We start from the raw sequence: 19,290 nt of genomic DNA, 5'->3' as shown, positions 1-19,290 counted from the left end.
GCGTTGTGCCATGACACGTTCGTCCCAACCCACGCTGTCGATACCACGCTCAGTAAACTGCCATCTGCCTGTGGGGCTTCGGGTGCCGGGCTCTCACTTCCCGCAGCCTCAGCCTGCCATAGGCCATTGGTTTTACCCCAGATGACGGCGCTGCCTCCAGGACTCCCACCCTCTGAGGGTCACCTCCCACCTTTCCCACTTTTTCTAGTACTCCCTCCCCAGATAATTCCTCAACCCCATCGGGGCCTCTGGCGCACTCTGGACCCAACACTGTCTCCTCCTGTCTGTCACCTCGCTCAAGCCTTTCCTGCCCCATGTGTCCATGACTAAGTCACTTCTGGGACCCCTTCTTCCTGTGTAGTCATGTGCCTGCAGCCTTGAGAAGCATGCTGACTGGCCCCATGCCAGACTCGCCATGACAGGTGCCCCGGGGGCTCCGGGCAGTGCACAGTGACCTGACCTGAGGCATTTCTGGCCAGTTCACCTTCTTAGATGTTAAGGGGGCGTTTCATACATCCTTCTTGTCTCTCAAACCTCCATTATCCAGTTGGGCTTTGAGCGGACTTCATCCGTGGAGAGGATGCGTGTTCCCCGCTCTGCGTGCAGCCAGCCCTGCTGCATACACACCAGAGCCCAATCCCACTGGCCACTCAGGGACTTCGCTCCTGCAGTAACCAACCCCTCCAGCACGCAGGCGTGATGTCAAGCACAAATACAGACAAATACAGCTACGTGCTCGACAGGCCGGCTGCTCCCCCCCCCGCCCAGGCACACCTATACCGCCTCCCCTGGCCCCGTGCGCTGAGGTCCAGGGAAGGGTGGGCAGGAGCGGCCCGGCCCATAAAGACCCCCTCACCACCCTCCACTCGCTTCCTCCATTCGGTGATCTCTGAGTCGTGTGAGAAAGCTGGTGGCGTCCTACTGGAAGGAGTTGGAGGCCTGAAGGCTGGCGTGGGGCAGAGCACCCTCTCTCCTTGGTAGCTGCATCGGCCGCGAGGGAGAGTGACCAACGTTCCCTGCGCCTCACCGCTGCAGCAGAGCTCACCGGGACTGACGCCAAGGCTGGCGTCTTGAAGCGGGGCGCCAGGTAATGGGCATTCATGTGTGCGGGGCAGGCTTCATGTTCTGTGCCGGGCAACAAGAAAACTGCACTTGGAGGCAAGACACAGGCTGGTCCATGTGACTGCAGGGCGAGTCAGAAGGGAAAGTCCCCTGGGGAGCTGGCAGTGGCTAACCAGGCAAGCGATGACGGGGGCTGGACCTGCGTGCAGCAGGGAAGCTGGGAGGCTGGTCGGCGTCTGGATATATTCGCAGGAAGAGCCCACGGCATTTGCTGAGCCAACAGAAGAATGGTGTTGCCATTTACTGGTGGCAACAGGGAAGGCTGAGAAGGAGCAGGTCAGAGAGGAGGGCAGGCGCTCCATCTGGACGCGGGGCGGACACGGCTTGCAGGGGGAGTCAGGCGTCCAGGGAGGGCACACACAGAAACTGTCTTCCACGGATGGGTGGGAAGGCGCAGGTGAGGTCAGCGAGGGAAGGTGTGTGCACAGGAGTGAGAAGAGGAGGCCTGGACGCTCCAAAGTTAACGAGATCAGGAGGATGAAGAAGAACCAGAAAAAGGACTGAGACAACGAGGCCAAGCGTGGGGTAAGAGGGGCGCAGAGCTCCAGAAGTCTAGGGAGGGAGTGTCTGAAAGGCTTACTTACTTCAGCGTCTAAATCATTCGTCCGCAGAGAAAACACATGAGTGGAAGTGGCCTGACATGATCCTGCCTTTCCTGATGGCACATTTGATTACGTGAGGACCTGGTCCAGGTCTCCGAGTCGACGCACATGTGGAATCCACGGAGAAGGGAGGCCCTCCCTTCCCAGGGGGACAGGAAGGAATGCGGAGCACTGATGCATGGGCTGCGCCGTAACGCGCCGTTGTGAGGGCGCTGCAGCTCCTCGTCCGGCTGAGACGCCGGCTGTATGCTCAGAGTGCGCTTCTATCACATTCGAAATTAGGGAGGGGGGAATCCTGGCTCTGGCAGACAGCTTCTCTCCCAGGATGTCTGTGGTTTCATCAGGTCGTCCGTTCCTGCTGCTCTACATGTCCAGATACTTGATCCCCAGTGACGCTGCAGCTCTTACCGACCGGATTCTTCCTAGTCTGTCCGCCACCACGGGCCAACGTCCACACGTACGTGCCGACTCGCGGCAGAATGAGGAGCAGGAAGCCTTTGTTAGATGAAACAGTGACTGGTTTTCTGAAGTCATTCACTCACTCGTTCATTCAACGAACACTGACTAGACGCCCACCATGCTCCAGGCTCATCTCAAGTGCTTGGCTCGGCACCAGAGGTGCGCTTACCTTCATCACGTTATCGATGGTGAAGCCCGTGCCCCTGGTGCCCAGGTCTTTCAGAAGCCGGGCCAGGAGGCCTATCTGACTCATCGCCAGATGATTCGAAGAGTTGGCTTTTAATGGCTGCACCAGGTAAGATGGAATAATTTGGAGAGACCTAACTTCTTTGAACAAGGCCATTTCCTATAAAAACCAACATGACTGTGTTAATTTGTACTAGAAAATGCTAGAGGCAACTCAGTATACTTCAGTATAATCCTCAAAGTAAAAATTGAAGGAAAAAATAGGGAATAAAAAATAGCGGTAAAATAATTTATCTCTAATAACCTCATTATTTCTATTTAAGATATAATGATTAAAAACAAAACCCCAAATCATAAAAAACAAAACCATGATCACTCACAGATAAATGAAAGCTTTACAAGAAATGTGATCTAAAACTTAAGATTTCATTTCTCAGGATTTCCCCACTTCAGAAAAAAGGTTTTCTAATTTCTAAAATTCTAGAACAAATGAGTATTGTGTTAGTCTTTATGAGATTGGCCAAGGGGGTAGCCGTGCACAGTTTCTGGCTGACGGGACTGCTGGTGGGCTTACGGGAGAGCATGAAGTCCCACTGCCAACGAGTAAGTCTTTCTATAATTAATGTACTTAGCATTTAAGCAGCGAGACACAGAAAGAGTAACGATAAAATACTGAAGCATATGGGTTGCAATATAGAAAGCAATCAGTTTTGGGGGCGCATGGGTGGCTCGGTTGAGTGTCCGACTCTCGACTGCAGCTCAGCGTCATGGGATCGAGCCCTGCACTGGGCTCCATGCTCAGCGGGGAGTCTGCCTGGGATTCTCTCCCTCTCCCCTCCTCAGCCCTTCCTCTCACTCTCTTCATAAATGACTAAATGAAGGACTGACACACTCTCATTTTCAATGTTCCCTTTGAAAGGTGCCACCTCCCCCAGATCTTGAGCCACACTGAGAGGGAGTATCTTGTAGGACTTGAGCATCACTTACTTTTACCTTCCTGTTAATATAATGTACTGCTTTTTCATTCCCCCCCAGAACTCAGGTGAAAGGAAATGAGATGAGTGGTTCTTCATACTGGAAAAACGACCCCTCTGAGAAACTAGGAAAGCTACGGAGTCCTTCCCAACAGAATGTTGTATAGAATCTGAGGCATCCATAGACTTGCTGAAGCCGAAGCACGGGCCTCACTCAGGGGAAGAGATACCAAGATACCTCTCTTGGTATCCCCACAATACCCGGCCTGGAAGAGGCATGTTTGCTGAACGAACAAAACTATCTAGATCAAGGCCATTACACATTTATTATCTCTTTACCCCTAGTTTTCTATTCTGGTTTAATTTTCCATATATTTTTACTAGAAGTTACTGGCATACGTTGAAGAAGAGAAATACTAGACAAGTCAAATTATACTTTAGTCGAAGGCAAACTTCAGCTCTCGGAGCACCAGGCAAGAATGACAGGGAGTCACGAGGAGCATCAATAACGCTCTTGGGAGAGACAGAACCTGGTAAGGTACTCAGAAAGTCAAATAGCGTAGTAACGGGCTCATTAGTTACTGTTTCAAATTTTATGGTGAAATTTGTACCTGAATAAAGTTTGAAGCTATGACTCGGAGGCGAGCAGAAGAGTCTCCAGTCCTGGTGAGCAGGATGGGGATGGTTCTTTCCACACAGTGAGCGGTTTCAAGCTTACTCAGTTTGTGTTTAGGAATATATTGCGTAATTATCATTTTCAACAATTTCAAAGAAGCCTGAAAAACCTAAGAAAAAAGCGGCAAAAACAGAGGAGCTCCTGTAACTGTATTTCAGCAGCAAAGAAAGCCTGACATTTACCGCCAGTAACAAATGTGAACGTTATGCTGGAGATTCCACACTGCCAGCAGGGCCGGTGAGGGTGAACTGAAGACTGCTTTTCTAAACGCAGCGCCTCGTGTACGGAAGGTGTGTGCTCTCATCTTGAGTGTCAGAAAGAGCCCCATGTTGGCCTGGAGGCCACACCCCGAACACTCCTAACTGCATATGTGCAGGCAGTGTGCACCCGGGGCGTGCTCACTCTTGCGGCCCCTTTCAGAGTCAGGGGAATCCAGGAATAACCTCAAGCCCCTCAGCTTCCATGAAAAATAAAAACAGAAACTGAGCGTTTAATCAGTCCCCATGAGTCGGGCCTCAGTGGACCCTGGCTTCTAGGGCGTGGGGAAGCCGACCCCGTTCAAGGGCAGGGCATGCGGCCAGGTGAGGACAGACTGCGCAGGCTCTTCACTGACCACACTTCTTGCTAGAGAACCTTCTTTCCTAGTGACACACTGTGCTACCCCCGTGGCCACCCGACTTCCTGAGGCACCTCACCCGGGGCCACGGGGGGCAGAGGGGACTCACCGGGGTCACTATGTCTCTGAGGGCTCTTCTCACGAGAAAGACAGACGCGCGCAGCATGCTCTTCAGCTCTTCCTTCGGGGTTCCAGCGGGCGTCTCCATCAGTCGCTTATACAGGGCAAGCAGCGCGTCCTCCCGGTACGACCACGTCTTGGAATAGGCCCCGGCGACCTACCACAGCCCGGAGGCCGGCCTGACTCAGAGCAGGCGCGTCAGTGATGCCACCCCACCACCCAACACCGTGCGACCCGACACATGGAGACAAATCTCTTGTGGGACAGAATAAGTATGCGTGTTTAAGGAAGTGCCTTTCCTAATGTGGAATACCGAAGACCCGTAAGACATGGGGACATGAGAAGTTCCGCCAAGAGAAATGCTGGGAAGCTGGGAACTAGGGAAGAACCCCCTGGGCTCATTCCCACACGGAGACCCTTCCATCTTCTGCTTTGCTTTGCCACCATTTCCCCTGGGATGGGCAGGTGTTCCAGAAAGGGGCAGATTTTCAATCCCAGCTCTGTCAGTACTAGACAGAAACACCCAGTCTTAAATGAACACACGTTCATAAAATCGTAAATTCTAGCTTCTGTTTCTGCTTCTGTTTTGTATAATTAATGATTATTGAAAGACTTCAGCTGAATACTGAGGCCAAAAGGGGAGCCAACAATATCACGGACAAAGCCGAGGGCGCCTCCTTGCCTGCCTCCTCCCCGTTCCGCACACCCGTCCTCGGCACTCGGCCTACCAGGCTCTCTCCCAGCACGTCCACGGCGGGGCCGGCCTCCCTCAGGGCCTTCTCCGTCAAGGGCTCCGGCTCTCCAGCCGCACCTCCTCTGGGAGCCTCGCTGACATCACTGTCACTCTTTTCTGGCTCCAGGGCCACTGCTGGCTGCTTCCGCGAGGCAGGGAGGGGCCGCTCGTCATAGGGCACAGACTGGAGCTGCAGGGCAGGAAGGGCGGCTGCAGAGCTCCCCAGGTCTGTCCGCCTGCCAACACCACATCTACACTGCAGGCCTACTGCTCTGCACGATGGTAGTTGTATTGGATCAGAATAATTTATACAGGAGGATTCAACTGAAAAAATTAGGTCACGGTTTCCATTCCTTTCTAAACTCACCGTAGATCCAATAGAAAAGCGATGTAGATTCGGCCTCGGTTACTATTTACCGCCAGTAATTACAGTTCAGCGGACAGGTAGCTTACAAAGTAAAAGTTATTGCGTTTTTTCTTGACAAGGCTTCTGATTTTTTTCTTAGTTTATGACTTATAAATATCAGGCCTCATTTTAAATGTGTTCATTATCTGGCAGACGTACACTAAAAACAGGCAGCCAAGCTAACGACCCTTCAACAGCCTTCCTGTGCTCTGGGCGGGCAGCTGTCTGTCCCCCCTCAGCCCTGCAGGTGCTCGCCGGGCCCCCTGCCCAAGCAATGGGCGACCCGACAACCCCACCTCCTGGGGCTTCCATCCACACGCAGAGACAGAGATGCACACCTGAACATGTACGCAGGTGGCAAACTTTGGGGAAATTAAGTGAGAAGAGAGACTCCAGAGTCATTTCCCGAGGCAGGTGTCACTGCGACATTCCCATGTAATACCCACTGAGATGTTAAGTGGGCGTATGCTATGTGTGCGAGTGAGGGTCTCATATTCTAAAATCTACTCTGCTATGAAACAAAAGATGCTGACATGCTGACAAAGGAGACGTTAAGACCATTTTAAACCAAAGTACTGAGTATGACTTAAAGCCATGACGTCACAGACAAGATGCTCCCGGCGGGGATGACGGGGACCCCCAAAGCTGTGCACTGGGAGGCCAGCAGCACGAGTGCTGTCCCCTCTGGCTTTCCTGGGCCTCAGGCTGCAGCGGACATGGGCCCGTGCCCACCTGACACCCTGCCTTCCTCCCCAGAGCCCACCGGCCGCACCGCCTTGCCCGCCAGCTGGAGCCCCAGTGAAGCCCTCCTTTGGTCCTCGTCATCACTCAGAGGCCGGCGTGTGACCGGTAACTCAGAATGGGACACGCTTGCCCCTCTCAGGGGACAACGTGCAGACGTGAAGCTGACGGCCACGTGAGAGCTCCAGCTCCAGGGTGACTTGGAATCACAGGAAATGGAGTGGAAAGACAGGAAGAGAGTGGGTGAGGACGACACTGTGAAGCTACTGAACCCTTAAACCTACACGAGCTCTCCAGCCCCGAGGGGCCCTAAGACCAGGAGGCCCCCAGTCTGAGCTAGCTTTTCTGCTACTTACAACACAGCAAACCCTCAAAGCTCAGTAACCATACATGACTCGTATGGAGGCCCTACTGAAGTCAGTTCTGTCACTTTACAAACATGGTCTTATTTATTCCTGGAAACAATCCTTCAAGCAGATATTTGTACATTTTTATAGAAAGGAAAGCAGAGGCTCAGAAGGATGGGGTGTCCCGGACCACTGGCTGATGGGGCAGAAGCAGGCGGGAGGCCTGCACATCTGACTGTAGACAGGGCCTCCCAGGGGGGTGTCATTACCTGCTGGAACATCTGGGCAGGAAGGTTCTGCGGCTGTGTGCCCTGATCCATCCCCTGCACGGGGAAAGCCTTGGCACCGTGTGGGTCCTCCGCATGTGTCTGCTGAATAAACTGCACACAATCTGAAACCGAGTTACCTACATGGGTCTTGAGATGAAGGTCTGTGGCGCGCGGTGACAGGTCCACTGTGGAGTGCTGAGAAGGGCCCAGGGCATGCGCTGGAGGCTTTTCCTGAAGGAAAGGCTCTGCAAACTGGCTTTCTGGCGCCCTGTCTTCTTGCGGGAGGGACGGCACTGGCTGTTGGTGGCGAGGACTGGCAGAGTGAGCAAGGGGCTGGAGGGGCAGGTCGGAAGGCCTTCGCACCTGGGGAAAAATGGGACACTTCACTCCCAGTGCTGTTGCCACACCATTCTGGGGGGGGGGGAACGCGACCATTTAGGAAGGCAGAGAGACAATCTGCATCAACGGTGTCCCCCAGTTCTGTCCCAGCCTTTCAACTACCCCTCCATGGTGGCCATGTGCCCCACAGAGCACACCGGAGTGCCTGCGTGACAGCAAGCACAGCGCCTGCATCACCCAGCGTGGAAACACGCACACATACCTGCCAGCAAAGACATGGTGCGTGGGGTAGGAAGCACCTGGGCGGGACCCCAACCCTGGCGTGGCCGTGTATCCTGTGGCCGCAAAGCAGGCTGTTTTGTGTCATCACGACACAGTTACTGTGGGTCATGGCGGTAAGCGTGCCGGACAGACGCTCTCATTTAATGCACACCCCTTTTACCCCAAAACGGGAGATAGAAACTGAGGCAGAGTGGCTAAGGAATGACCCGGAGATCCCACCGCCAGCAAAGGGGCCAGGTCGGAGCCCAGGCAGTGAGGCTCCGGAGTCCGCACCGTCCCGCACGACTCTGCCACATGGGGTGAGCACCAGCTACCTGTGGGGTGCTAAAGGTGAGCGGCGGAACGTCTCCCAGGACACACGGTCTCAACAAGCCGAGGCCGTTAGGATTAACGGCACACGACCCTCCTGAGGCCATCATGGGGCGAACGTGGGGCAGCGCTGCCTTCAGTTCGTTGTACAAACGGGGAAGCCGAGCCGGGGAGAGGGGGGCGAGATCCGCTCTCTCCTCTGCCCTGATCTGCCTGCAAGTGCGTCCAGCAGCAGGCCCCACAGCTGACGCCACCTGTCTGAACCGGCACCTGCGTGTGACGGAGCCATGCGCACGGCACACACGCACCACGGACACACGGGCGCTGTGGGGCGTCTCCACGGCCCCAAGGACCGCTGCCCGGGTACCTACCGGCTCGGGGTCCACCAGGCTGTGTAGCTGCAGCTGCTCATACACCTGGCTTCGGAACTGCTCCATCTGCTGCTTCTTCTCCTTGGCCAGGTCATAGTCCTCCTTCTCCACCGCACAGCGCTTCTCCACCTCGTACCGCCCGAGCCGCTCTCCGACCTGAAGCACACGAGGTCGCCCTGCTTCAAATGTGCACCCACCCCCAGCCGGTGCAAAGCGAGGCCTGGGTGACGGGGCTGCTGCCCGCGTAGCCTGCTCGGAGGAGGGGCCAAGCTGGGCCACGCAGGGGCGGCTAAGAAACTGCATGAATCCACAGGGACGGTAAACATCTTGTGTTTTTCTACCACTTTGGGCGGCAATGTGGCGTCTGAGGATGACGTCTGAAGAGGCTGAGCGTGTGCCTTCATTTACATTTTATTTAGGGGCTCATCCGTCCATAACTTTATTTTGCTTACCCCCTTGGACCCACGCTATTACCCATAGCTTTTAGTGGTCTACGCCTTGGCTGTACCAGGGCCAGGACCACTGCCTGCCTTCTCACACACTTGAGGGAGGACTGTTCTCTCCAGGAGCAGTACCTTTTGCAAATCAGCAATAGCTTGTTTTAGCTTCTTGGCATAGTCGTAACGTTCCTTTTGGACAGCTTCACGTTTTCTTTCATCTAATTTACGTATAATCTGGGCAACTTCTGGATCTTGGTACATATCAAAAGCTAAGTCATCTAGTGGAGAAATATAGTCAGATTTCCTAAAGGAGAGAAATGAATATTTTAGAGCTGACTTTGCCATAGGTGACAGCGTGGTGGCAGAGGGAGCCCTAGGGGCTCATGATGGAGGTACAGGTGCAGCAATGGCAGCCCCCACACCTGCTCCCGGAGCATTCTTGCCGGAGAAAGTGGAGGCTCAGAAAAATCGGGAATGGGCTTCAGGTCACCCAGCTCTTACGTGCAGGCAGGTCTCTCTGACTCCGCAGCTTGTGCCCCTGCCCATTACTGAAACCGTACTGGGGGCATCTGAGCCTTTGGTGCATTGGTTCTTCCACAAATATTTTGAGTGTGGACTCTGTGCCCAGCTCTGTTCTGGGCACCGGGCACATAACGGTGCCTGTGAATCACTTGTAGACTAGGGGAAGCCCAAGCCAAAGCAGACTGCCAGGCCCCATCTGTAGAGAGGCTGACTTGGTGGGTCCCAGGTGGTCCAGGTGTCCACATTCGACACCAGCGCCACAGGGAGCATGACAAGCACGAAAGATGCAGATGGGCCATGCCGGGGCCTCGGCTCACAGGGTCAGGCTGCACGATACCCCAAGTCCTGGCTGGATCAGAACAATCCCTCCAGGAATGAAAGATCTCTGTAGTGATCTGAGTAACCCGTTCCTGGTCACCACTTCATTCTTTCTTTCAAATTCTACAGCAGGCTGGCAGCTTTGCCCTGGGTCTAACACTTCGAATAAAGCCTAACCACTCAACAAAAATGCTGGCAGAGGACACATTTCAAAGTCTCTGTCTGCCGTATCAGCTACATAAAATAAGCCAGGTGTTAGGTTTGACTTGGGTATTTTTATATACAGGTAAATTTTATTTATTTATTTATTTAGTAAAGATTTTATTTATTTATTTGAGAGAGAGAGAATGAGAGACAGAGAGCACAAGAGGGAAGAGGGTCAGAGGGAGAAGCAGACTCCCCGCTGAGCAGGGAGCCCGATGTGGGACTTGATCCCGGGACTCCAGGACCATGACCTGAGCCAAAGGTAGTCGCTCAACCGACTGAGCCACCCAGGCGCCCTACACAGGTAAATTTTAATGAAAATATTTCTTATCATAAAAAATTTCGTTGTCTAATAATAAATTGAAACAGGACACATGATGACATCACTTTTCAGAATGATCAAACATCCCCCTAACACTTCCCGACTCCTGGAAATCAGGCTGTTTGCTTACAGCACCCCCACCGGGCCTGGGGGTTGGCTCAGCTTTGGCAGCTTTGAACAATATCAATTAATCTCAGTGAGGACCAAACAGCAACACGCTTTGGTACTGGCACAAGGTTAACTATTTTTACCTAAATACATACTATACTTTTAAGTCAAAGTTACTTTGCCTTGAAGTCCTGGAGACGAAAACAAAGAATTTATTATGAAAATGCTACAAAGAAACACATGACGTCATCTGGCGTGGGAGTCACAGCTCCAGGGCTGTGTGTGGGCAGCTTCCTAAGAGCCGGTCTTGCCCTGCCCACGACCGCCCCCCAGCGGTGACCCTGGCTCGGCCCAGCACACAGCCTTCCACAGACGGCTCTCTCTTTACCCTCAGGAAAGCCCTGCAGATGAGTCAGGATAGACAGACCGCGGTCTGCCAGTCCAGGTGGCTAACCTGATAAAGAACTGATTTAAACAGAGTCCAAATAACCCAAAGAACTTCTATGGGAGATCCTAAAACCGACCAGTGGGATTGGCTGCCCATGTTCTACCAGCTGCAGCTTCACTGAGGGCAGAGCCAAAGAGCTGACCCGGGGTTGGTGCCGACGGACAGGGAGAGACAGCGTGGCAGTCCCCACCTGGAAAGGTAAGGGGGGCACTGCCGTTACTGTCAGGCACAGGGAGAGTCTGCGGGAGACCGACGGGCTGCGGAGGGGAGAGGTCACTTTCCTCACTGTTTCATACACATTAAGGGACTGCCTTTACTTTCTAAGCACTCCCTACTGACATCCACCCCGTGACAGCCAGGCTGGAGGCCCAGGGAGGCTCGACAGGAAGCAAGGCAGTCCAAAGCAATGAGAAAGTTCTTCATTCTTAAGCCGGGCTCTTGTGCTTGCATAAAATATGGAGAGAGTCTCTCTGTGGTCACTCAGGAGCCACTTGCTGTGCTAAGTGTGTGCACCAGTGGACAGTGAGCCTTGCTTCTGGTGGAGCCTCCCCTGGACCGGCAGCCTGGGCTTCACGAGGGCCCCAGGCTGAGTGAGGTGGGAGCCACACCATCATGGGGTGGATGAGAGTGGGGAGGGCTTAAAGCAGACATAAGATGAAGGCTCTAGTAACTGATAATCTGGGTCAATTAATTCCTTTAATTCTTACCTACAAAGTTGTCTGTGCCAATAAAATATCAAAGGATGGCCGACAGATCTTTTACCTGCATGTAGGAACTTTCTAGTAATACCTGAACACACAAGAAATGGAGCGGTCTCCAAAGGGCAATAATTAAAGATGTGCTAAGTAAAACAGTGACCTTAATCTTTAAGTGTATTTAAGTCAATCCCATTAGTGGCTTAACTAGCTCAGAACTGAATTTAGAGGCTCTCGAACCCTCAATCCTCTAGAGCTGACTCACACTTTGGCAACTCTGAGGGGAGTCTAGGAGCCGATGGCCTTGTGGGGAGGATTCTTACCCAGTACAAGTTCCTTCCAGAGCTGGGTCCTCACTGTTGTGCCCCAGATAATGATCAATCAGCTTCTCTCTCGAGGTCTTTGGGAGCAAAAAGTTCTGGTTAGTGTCTCAGAGGAAAACAGGAACAACACGAAGCCTTAACTAAGAGGTGGCGCGATATATAGATGTCAGCAGGCTTTGAGAATCTTAGTCTTTTGGAGAGACAGTTAAAATTCTTGAGTAAAAGAAAGTTTAATACACTACAGCTGCTAAAAATTATCTGCTAATTATTCAACAATTTTATAAAGATTTTCAAGATGACACTTTTTGTGACAAAAATAATCAATCCCCTCATTAGAAATACATTTTCTTCTTTAAGAATGAAACGTCCCAAACTTACGATATTGCTTTCATCACTGAAATCTGCAGGGTCTCCAATGATATTTACTGCAACCAGAGCAACCTAAGAAAGAGTTAACCAATCGAAATTAAGTATAAAATGTTTGTGATGACTTCCCCCCTTTATTATAAACTGCTTGCTCTTACTGTCATCAAATGGGACGATGTACACCAAAGCACATTAATTGTAAAATGTCAAGCTATAGAATTATTATTATAGTTTTTGTAAATTATGTAAGTTAATATTCTAATGCCTAATCAAATGGTTATTTTAACGTCCAAAGTACATTAAGACAATAACGGCTAAAAGCTCCACAGTTTTAACACAGCATCACATCAAACCCTTCCCTCATAGTCCAGTACGGGGACCCATCTATTCAATCTTGGTAAACGGGACAATGGACTGAAAGCCTGTGTTAACACAGCTCAGTTTGTCTGGGTCTGTGGCTCTCCCTGAAGGGGGAGGACTCCCCTTCCCACACCCTCTCTCCCTTGAGCATCACTGCGGTGGAACTAAGTGAGGGGGTTTTACTGGTGGGGCCGACGGAGAAAGCGGTTAGCGATCAATCTTCAGGTTCACGGTCAAGCACTACTGTGGTGGACCCAGCCACGGAACTACATCCCAGAGCTCTCCTCAACTCACAGTGGAATGTTCCACTCCTCTTAGAGGGGGTGGGGAGTGTTGTCAATATCCATGCTAATGAAGAGTCCGCTTTGGACACAACTGATTTTTACTACATGAATCACGCCAAAAACAAAACTAAAAGAAAAGACAAGAAAAAGGAACAGAAAGATGGGACGGGAGGGAGGGAGAGAGAAGAATGAGGACTTGAAATCACATCCCCAAGTCCTGCCAGGGGACTTATCCTGCAAAAGTTTAGCGCGTTTATCTAGAAAGAGTGTCACCTAACAGAAACAACACAAGCCAGCTAGATAATTTTAAATTTTCTAGTAGACACAGTAAAAAAAATTGTAAAAAGCAGCAGATGACATTGATTTTTAAACCTAACATCACCACAATATTATCATTTCACTGCTTAACTGATTCTTTTCCTCACACAAAGCCTCTGAGTTGGAGTGTCCAGTTAGCCCGAGCGGCCCATCACACTTGGGTTGGCCAGGTGCCCAGCGCGCTCCCGCTGTGTGGGGTGGTGGCTCCTGATCGCACCGCACGGCTCCCAGAGAGCTTAACGTTCTGCCATAAAAGTTACCATCTTAAAAAAAGATTTGAAATGCCTTTGCCAAGGGGCGCAGGGTCCTGGGATGCTGTGAGGAGGTGGGGAGCAGTCAAGGTGAGGGCGCGCATCTCACCTGATTGTATATGTTGTACTTGTTGACGTGGTTCTCGTGAAAAATCAGCTTCAGGAACTGTCCTACTGCATCCACGTAGACGGACTTCAGCTCCCGGGCTTTGCAGCCTGTCTTCTCATTGTCACAGAGAGAGATGTAGCTGAAAGGGAGAGCACACGCCGGAATCATGCCGACAGAAAACGTGTGCGCAGCAAAACTGAACTCAACGGGTTTTGGTCCGAGTCAAGTCTAGAATGGAAAAACCTTGGGAAAAGCCCAGGAACGGTATTCTAACCCGTTCTCTTGAAACAAGTTGTGCATCTGAGGAGCAGAGGCGAATGGTGCTGACACCCCAACAGTACTGCTTACCGAGCACGTCTCCGCTCAGAGGCAGCGCACCTGACCCCCACGGAAGTCTGACCAGGACCGGGAGCAGGGCGGTCCCTGTGTTCCCACCGCTCAGACACAGGGAGAGTCGGGCCAAAAGTTCCCGTCACGAGCCTTCGGTCTCACCCTTACCCAAGTCTCCGGAACCGCTCCGCCTGGTAGGGCACAAAGTACTCGGGCAGGCTCTCGCTGATGTAGAACTCCACTTTACTTGGGATCATGTACTGGTGGGCGAGCAGCTGCAGCTTCCTGATTCGACACCTCTCCACCATCTGAAGGACGATTTCTTGTGGAAACTGGCAAAATCTGAAAGCAAACACGCGTGTTTGTCACACAGTTACTGCGAGGGTTTCCGGCTGTGTGCATGGCACCCCGCATGCATCGAGGTGGTCTGCAGGGGCTGGCGCCAGCGCCCCACGCTCGGTGGAGCTGAAGCTGCAGTTCGGAGTGCCACCCGATGCTTTTGGCAACTGGAAAATGGTCTGAAATGAAACGGTTTCAAATGAAGTTCAACACAAGATAAAAACATCAATCTTAAGAGGCTGTACTGATGGGAAAGACAGAGCCAAAGGATTTTGCCCAGGAACCCAAATGCTTTAGGAAAGCCACCTGCTCAGGGAATCCGAGTGATGAGTGCCTACCATGCATGCTCAGTGGTCTGCAGGAGAGGCCTACGACTGTCCACAGGGAAGCTTCTAGTTTTTGCCTCCTAAGTGACAGAGCACATTAACCACCTACATGAGAATGGGTTGGAGAACCGCGGCTGCAGGATCTGATCCTGACTGAGCAACAGAGCACAGTGCTCAGACCGCGGATACTACGTACGCTGAGCTGGCAGGCGCTGGGTTACTAGAACGGTGGGGCGTCGAAGGCCCTGGGAGAGGGAAGCAGCCAAGGGTGGAAGAGCTGGAAAGGGCCCGGCGGCCTTGTGGGTGAGCCCACTCCTGCCCACTGGCCATGCTCCAACCCCCTGCCACCTCTCCCAGCAGCCCCCCACTCCACTGAGAAAACAGGCCTCAAATGGGACTGCTCCCCGAAAGGAGCAGCATCCCTGCTGGTGCCCCATCCCCTACTCACTCCCCTGAATGGCACCAGAGCCTGCCTGCCCCCACCCAGGCTTTTCTCTCCCCATCACTCCCAACACACACACTCTAGAACCCCCCATTGTAAGAATCCCCCCTGTGACCCCACATCCTCCTTGGCTCCCACGCCGGCACAGCCCTCTCTCGCACCCCTCCCCCTCCAGGGCGCTCGGCCCATATTTCCACAGCTTACTCTCACCACGGCCACCACTGAGCCCCCGGACGTTGCGTACAAGTGTACCTCCTGGTCCCGGCTTCATCCAGCCCACAGGCCTGAGCCCGGATGACTGTCGGGTGCCCTCCCCTCTGTCCAGGCATGCACTGCCCCTGGCTGGGGTCCAGGCTCCTTCCTCTCCCTACATTCACCATCGGGGAGCCTATCAGACCCTGGGGCTTTAAAAACCTCCCGCTTGTCAAGGAACCCCAACGAGATGTCACCCCAAGTCCAAGCCTATGCTCCAGCTGGTGACGTGACATCTCCCTGCAGACGCCTGACAGGCATTACATACGACAGACAAAACGAACTCCTGACCCCAGCCACCCTCCCCGATCCCTCGGGGCCCATCTCCTCGTCCCCCTGCTCTGCCACCAGCGGGAGGCACCGCCGCCCCCGGGGCCCTGTTCGCACGATTAGTAACGGGGAAGGGAGAGCGCACGGCAATCTGTGTCTAACTGCGGGGGGTGTGCCGGGGTGTTGGCGGAGGGTGTGCGGTGAGGAGGGGCGGGTGGGCTCAGATCAGATGGACTCTCAGCTCGGAGGCGCAGTCGCCCAGAGTCTTCAGAGATGAAAAGCTCGTAAGAGAGGTGCACTTGGGGCAGGAGGGCAGCTATAGGACAGGCTTGCAACACGGACACTCCTCAGTCCCCCATGGCGGGCGAGCGTGGCTCCAGGTGTGTAAGATATTTACTGCTCTCAAATGCCGAGCATGTGGGTTAGGACGCTGGTGAGGTCACTCCAGGCATAGAGACACTTAGTGATCGATCATGAAAAAAACCCCTCCGAAGTGGTTTAAAGAAAAGACAATGGACAAAATTTGGAAGTGTATGTTTTTTTCAAATCCTTCAGAAGATGGGCCTAGGACTGTGTTATTCAAATGTAGTTTATAGAACTCAAGCATGAATCAAAGCTGTCCTTCAGGGATATGAAGAGGTGACAGGATGGTGGGGAGCGTGAGAGGCAGGGACACTGAGAGGGGGCGCGCCGGGGTGGGGAGCCAGCCTCACGGGCAAGAAGCTTGATCAGGCACTTGGGCTCCCGACCCCTTACGACTCTATCTTTGGTGAACACTGAAGACCTCTCAGGAAAAGGCTTAGTTTCAGAAAAATACTAACTACTGTTACGTTATGCAAGTAATGGGCATTTTTAAAGGTATCTTGAATATACAGATATTCAAGGTAATCATTTTGAAAGAGGTGCTCTTGGTTAAAGTTTGGGGTTCACAAAAATCTTACCCACAAGGAGCGCAGCTGTGAAACTAAGGAGCTCGGCACAGAACACGGGTGGGAATGGGGGGCCCAGCAGGCAGCCAGGGAAGACAGCTAAACAACACTGCGTGGGCCCTTCTCCCCCCCTCCTCTGCACACATTTCTTAAGTGAACGTCAGTTAATGCTTTCAGGGAAAAAGGTCCAACAAGTTTTCTTTAAAAACATAAATAGAAGGAAACAACATCCCATCACTGCACAGAAGGTGCGTGGTTCTGAGGCCTGAGTGGTAAGACAAAGCAGAAGCATCAAATGAAGGCAGCCCACGGCCCCAGCCTGGCCCACCTCGGTGACCTCCACCCGCTGACGGTTGGTGCGTGAATCATCAGTTCCCGGGCACTGAAGCCATCTTCATGTCCAGACGAGCTGACGACAACGAAGCCAATCTTGTGGGGCATCCTGGGCGCTGGGCTGTTTATAGGGCAGGAAAGACTTTAAGATAAAGGAACTTGGTAACATTTTACAACATTGAACATGTTAGCTCATGCCTTGCTCATAGACAAAATAATTCACAAGGTATCAGAATTTTCCCATCACTTTGAAAAAATCCAGGTTTTTTTGTTAAGTGTTTCCCCTAGGAGCCTCTAACTCTATTTAAGGTACCATTTATCTTGACTTTTTCCAAATATATGTCCTAAAAGTTTGACCAGTGTTGTGCGTTGGTTTCCCCCCCAAAAGAGGATGAAGTCCTAACTCCCGGTACCCGTGAATATGAACTTTATTGGAAATAGGGTCTTTGCAGATGTAACGGGGTGAAGACGAGGTCGTGCTGGAGTAGGTGGGCCCTGATACGAAAGCACCGGTGTCCATCTGAGGGACACAGACAGGCACACAGACAAGGAGGCCAGCCCAGGAATGCCAAGGATTGCTGTCAGCACCAGACGGTTGGAAGAGGCAGGAATGATCCTCCCGTGGAGCCTTTACAAAGAGCATGGCCCTGCCGACACCTTGATTGTGGGTTTCTAGCCTCCAGAGTACATTTTTGTTGTTCAAAGTCATCCACTTTGTGGCACTTTGTTATGGCAAAACCAAAGAGTTTTGTTAAGATACAAACACCAAGTTTTTTTTTTTTATAATTACTAAGAAACTAATATAATCAGTATGCTAATAAGGTGTACAAAAATAAGGGGAAAAGGGACAGTTTAATCAACAGCATGGTAACTGCTGAACGCAAATGCATGGCTCGAGCAGGGAGGGCAGGACTATAGGGAGATATATGCCAGGGGTGGAGATGTGCACCTGGGGCCCGCTTGAGATATTTATGTATTGGTTGGATGAAATTTTTGTCATTGTTTGGTAAACTGTTCATAGTTGAATATCATTTTGAGGATGGATGTTGTGATGTCTGGTTTTGCCTGTCCTCGTTTGAGAACAGCACCTCAGCTGCAGTTTCTGCCTGCACCGCTCCCGGGCTTGGTCAGTCTGCGGGTTCCACGTCCCTCCTCAGCAGCTGGTTTAGGGGCGGGAACACGAGAGCAGGACCCAGACGGGACCAGTGTGGTCCATCCCTGGACTCTGCTGGGGCTACGGGGAAAGAGAAGCCTTCTTGTTGGGGCTGTAGCCATAGAATATTTCTGGGAGGTTACTGGCGGCCACCGGTGGGGAGGTCCTGCCAAAGAGCTGGCTGACACGGGAAAACAGCCACCTCGGGAACCCTGAGGTTCAGCCACATTTAAGGCCCAAACTACTCATAAACTTCTGGTTATTTCCAGTTCTTGAGCCAGTCAAACTCCCCCTCACTAAGATAGAAAATAAAGAATTCTCCAAAAAGTTCTCTGAGATAGGACATTCTGCCAGCTGTAATCCTGAATAGGAGGTAACATAAACATATTCTGCACGATTTTGCTTATTTTAGTATGCTTGATGCATGATCTAGATCTTTTACTTTCATTCAGAACCTCAAATGACCTACATCAATAAATTAATTATTGGTTGGTACTTGCCAATGCTTCTTTGAATATATGAACAAAAGCATTAGTAACAGAATAAATAAACCATCATTAAAGATTGTAATTTCTGACAGTACATCAGGGGAACACTAAAGTAAACCCACTCAGAGATTCACATGTAATTTCATATGTAATTACATATGTAAAATCAGGATTCATATGTAATTTCAAGGGACCCCAAATAGCCAAAATAATCTTGAGAAAGAACATAGGAGCATCCACAGTTCCTAATTTAAAAACTTACTACAAGGCAACAGTAGTCAAGCACCAACGCTGAGTGTGATTACACGCAGGTGTGATGCAGAACCCCACCTGTGCTCCCCCCAGGGATGGGGTTTGTCCTCCGTACCCTGCAGCTCCTCCCACGGGCTTGGGCTTTCAGCCCGGACGTACCCTGCACCTGCTCCTCCCCACTCCCATCCATCACGTGCCAAGTCTCATTGATCCTGCCTTTCAGATGACTGACTATGATTGAATCCACTCTTTTCCACCCCGCCGTCTTTTACAGAGGATGACCACGGACTGTCACCAGCTCCCCCCACCTGGAGCACTCCCCCCAATTGTCCTGTGTTCCTTCTCAAGTCCAACTGGGGTCATCAGTATCTGTGTCCCAAACTCAGAGCTCTTGATGTGCTCCCTGTCCGGGGCTGAAGGGTCAACTGTGTCCTGACCCAATCTGCTGTTCGAATTCTGAAGTCCAGCCAAACTTAACTAAAGCTTAGTTCTAGCTCCCTGCTCTGAATTTCTCAAGTCCTTCAATCATAAAGGCTTTAAGAGCAGGGCCTGTTAC

At 51.9% G+C, this 19,290-nt stretch overlaps 1 protein-coding gene across 3 annotated transcripts in view; it reads right to left on the bottom strand.

The window, feature by feature from the left end:
- CEP104 (centrosomal protein 104) overlaps positions 1-19,290 on the bottom strand; it is a 34,233-nt gene that overhangs the window by 13,118 nt on the left and 1,825 nt on the right. For 2 of the 3 annotated variants that reach the window (XM_028108286.2, XM_028108285.2), the window contains exons 2-13: positions 16,837-16,962; positions 14,119-14,292; positions 13,621-13,759; positions 12,311-12,373; positions 11,933-12,009; positions 9,128-9,296; positions 8,553-8,708; positions 7,393-7,614; positions 5,484-5,678; positions 4,745-4,912; positions 3,955-4,128; positions 2,353-2,529 (exon numbers count right to left, since the gene is read on the bottom strand). In XM_028108286.2, coding sequence (XP_027964087.2) covers positions 2,353-2,529; positions 3,955-4,128; positions 4,745-4,912; positions 5,484-5,678; positions 7,393-7,614; positions 8,553-8,708; positions 9,128-9,296; positions 11,933-12,009; positions 12,311-12,373; positions 13,621-13,759; positions 14,119-14,292; positions 16,837-16,949 — 1,827 coding nt within the window. In that variant the 5' untranslated portion in view covers positions 16,950-16,962. Of the gene's footprint in view, positions 1-2,352; positions 2,530-3,954; positions 4,129-4,744; positions 4,913-5,483; positions 5,679-7,251; positions 7,615-8,552; positions 8,709-9,127; positions 9,297-11,932; positions 12,010-12,310; positions 12,374-13,620; positions 13,760-14,118; positions 14,293-16,836; positions 16,963-19,290 lie in introns of all 3 variants that reach the window. The other variant, XM_028108282.2, reaches the window with a different exon arrangement.

Source organism: Eumetopias jubatus, unplaced genomic scaffold (genome assembly GCF_037043125.1).
Source record: "Eumetopias jubatus isolate StellerSeaLion01/CBP00866 unplaced genomic scaffold, mEumJub1_p1.0 scaffold_4, whole genome shotgun sequence".
NCBI lineage: Eukaryota > Metazoa > Chordata > Mammalia > Carnivora > Otariidae > Eumetopias > Eumetopias jubatus.
This window is presented reverse-complemented; position numbering and strand designations above follow the sequence as displayed.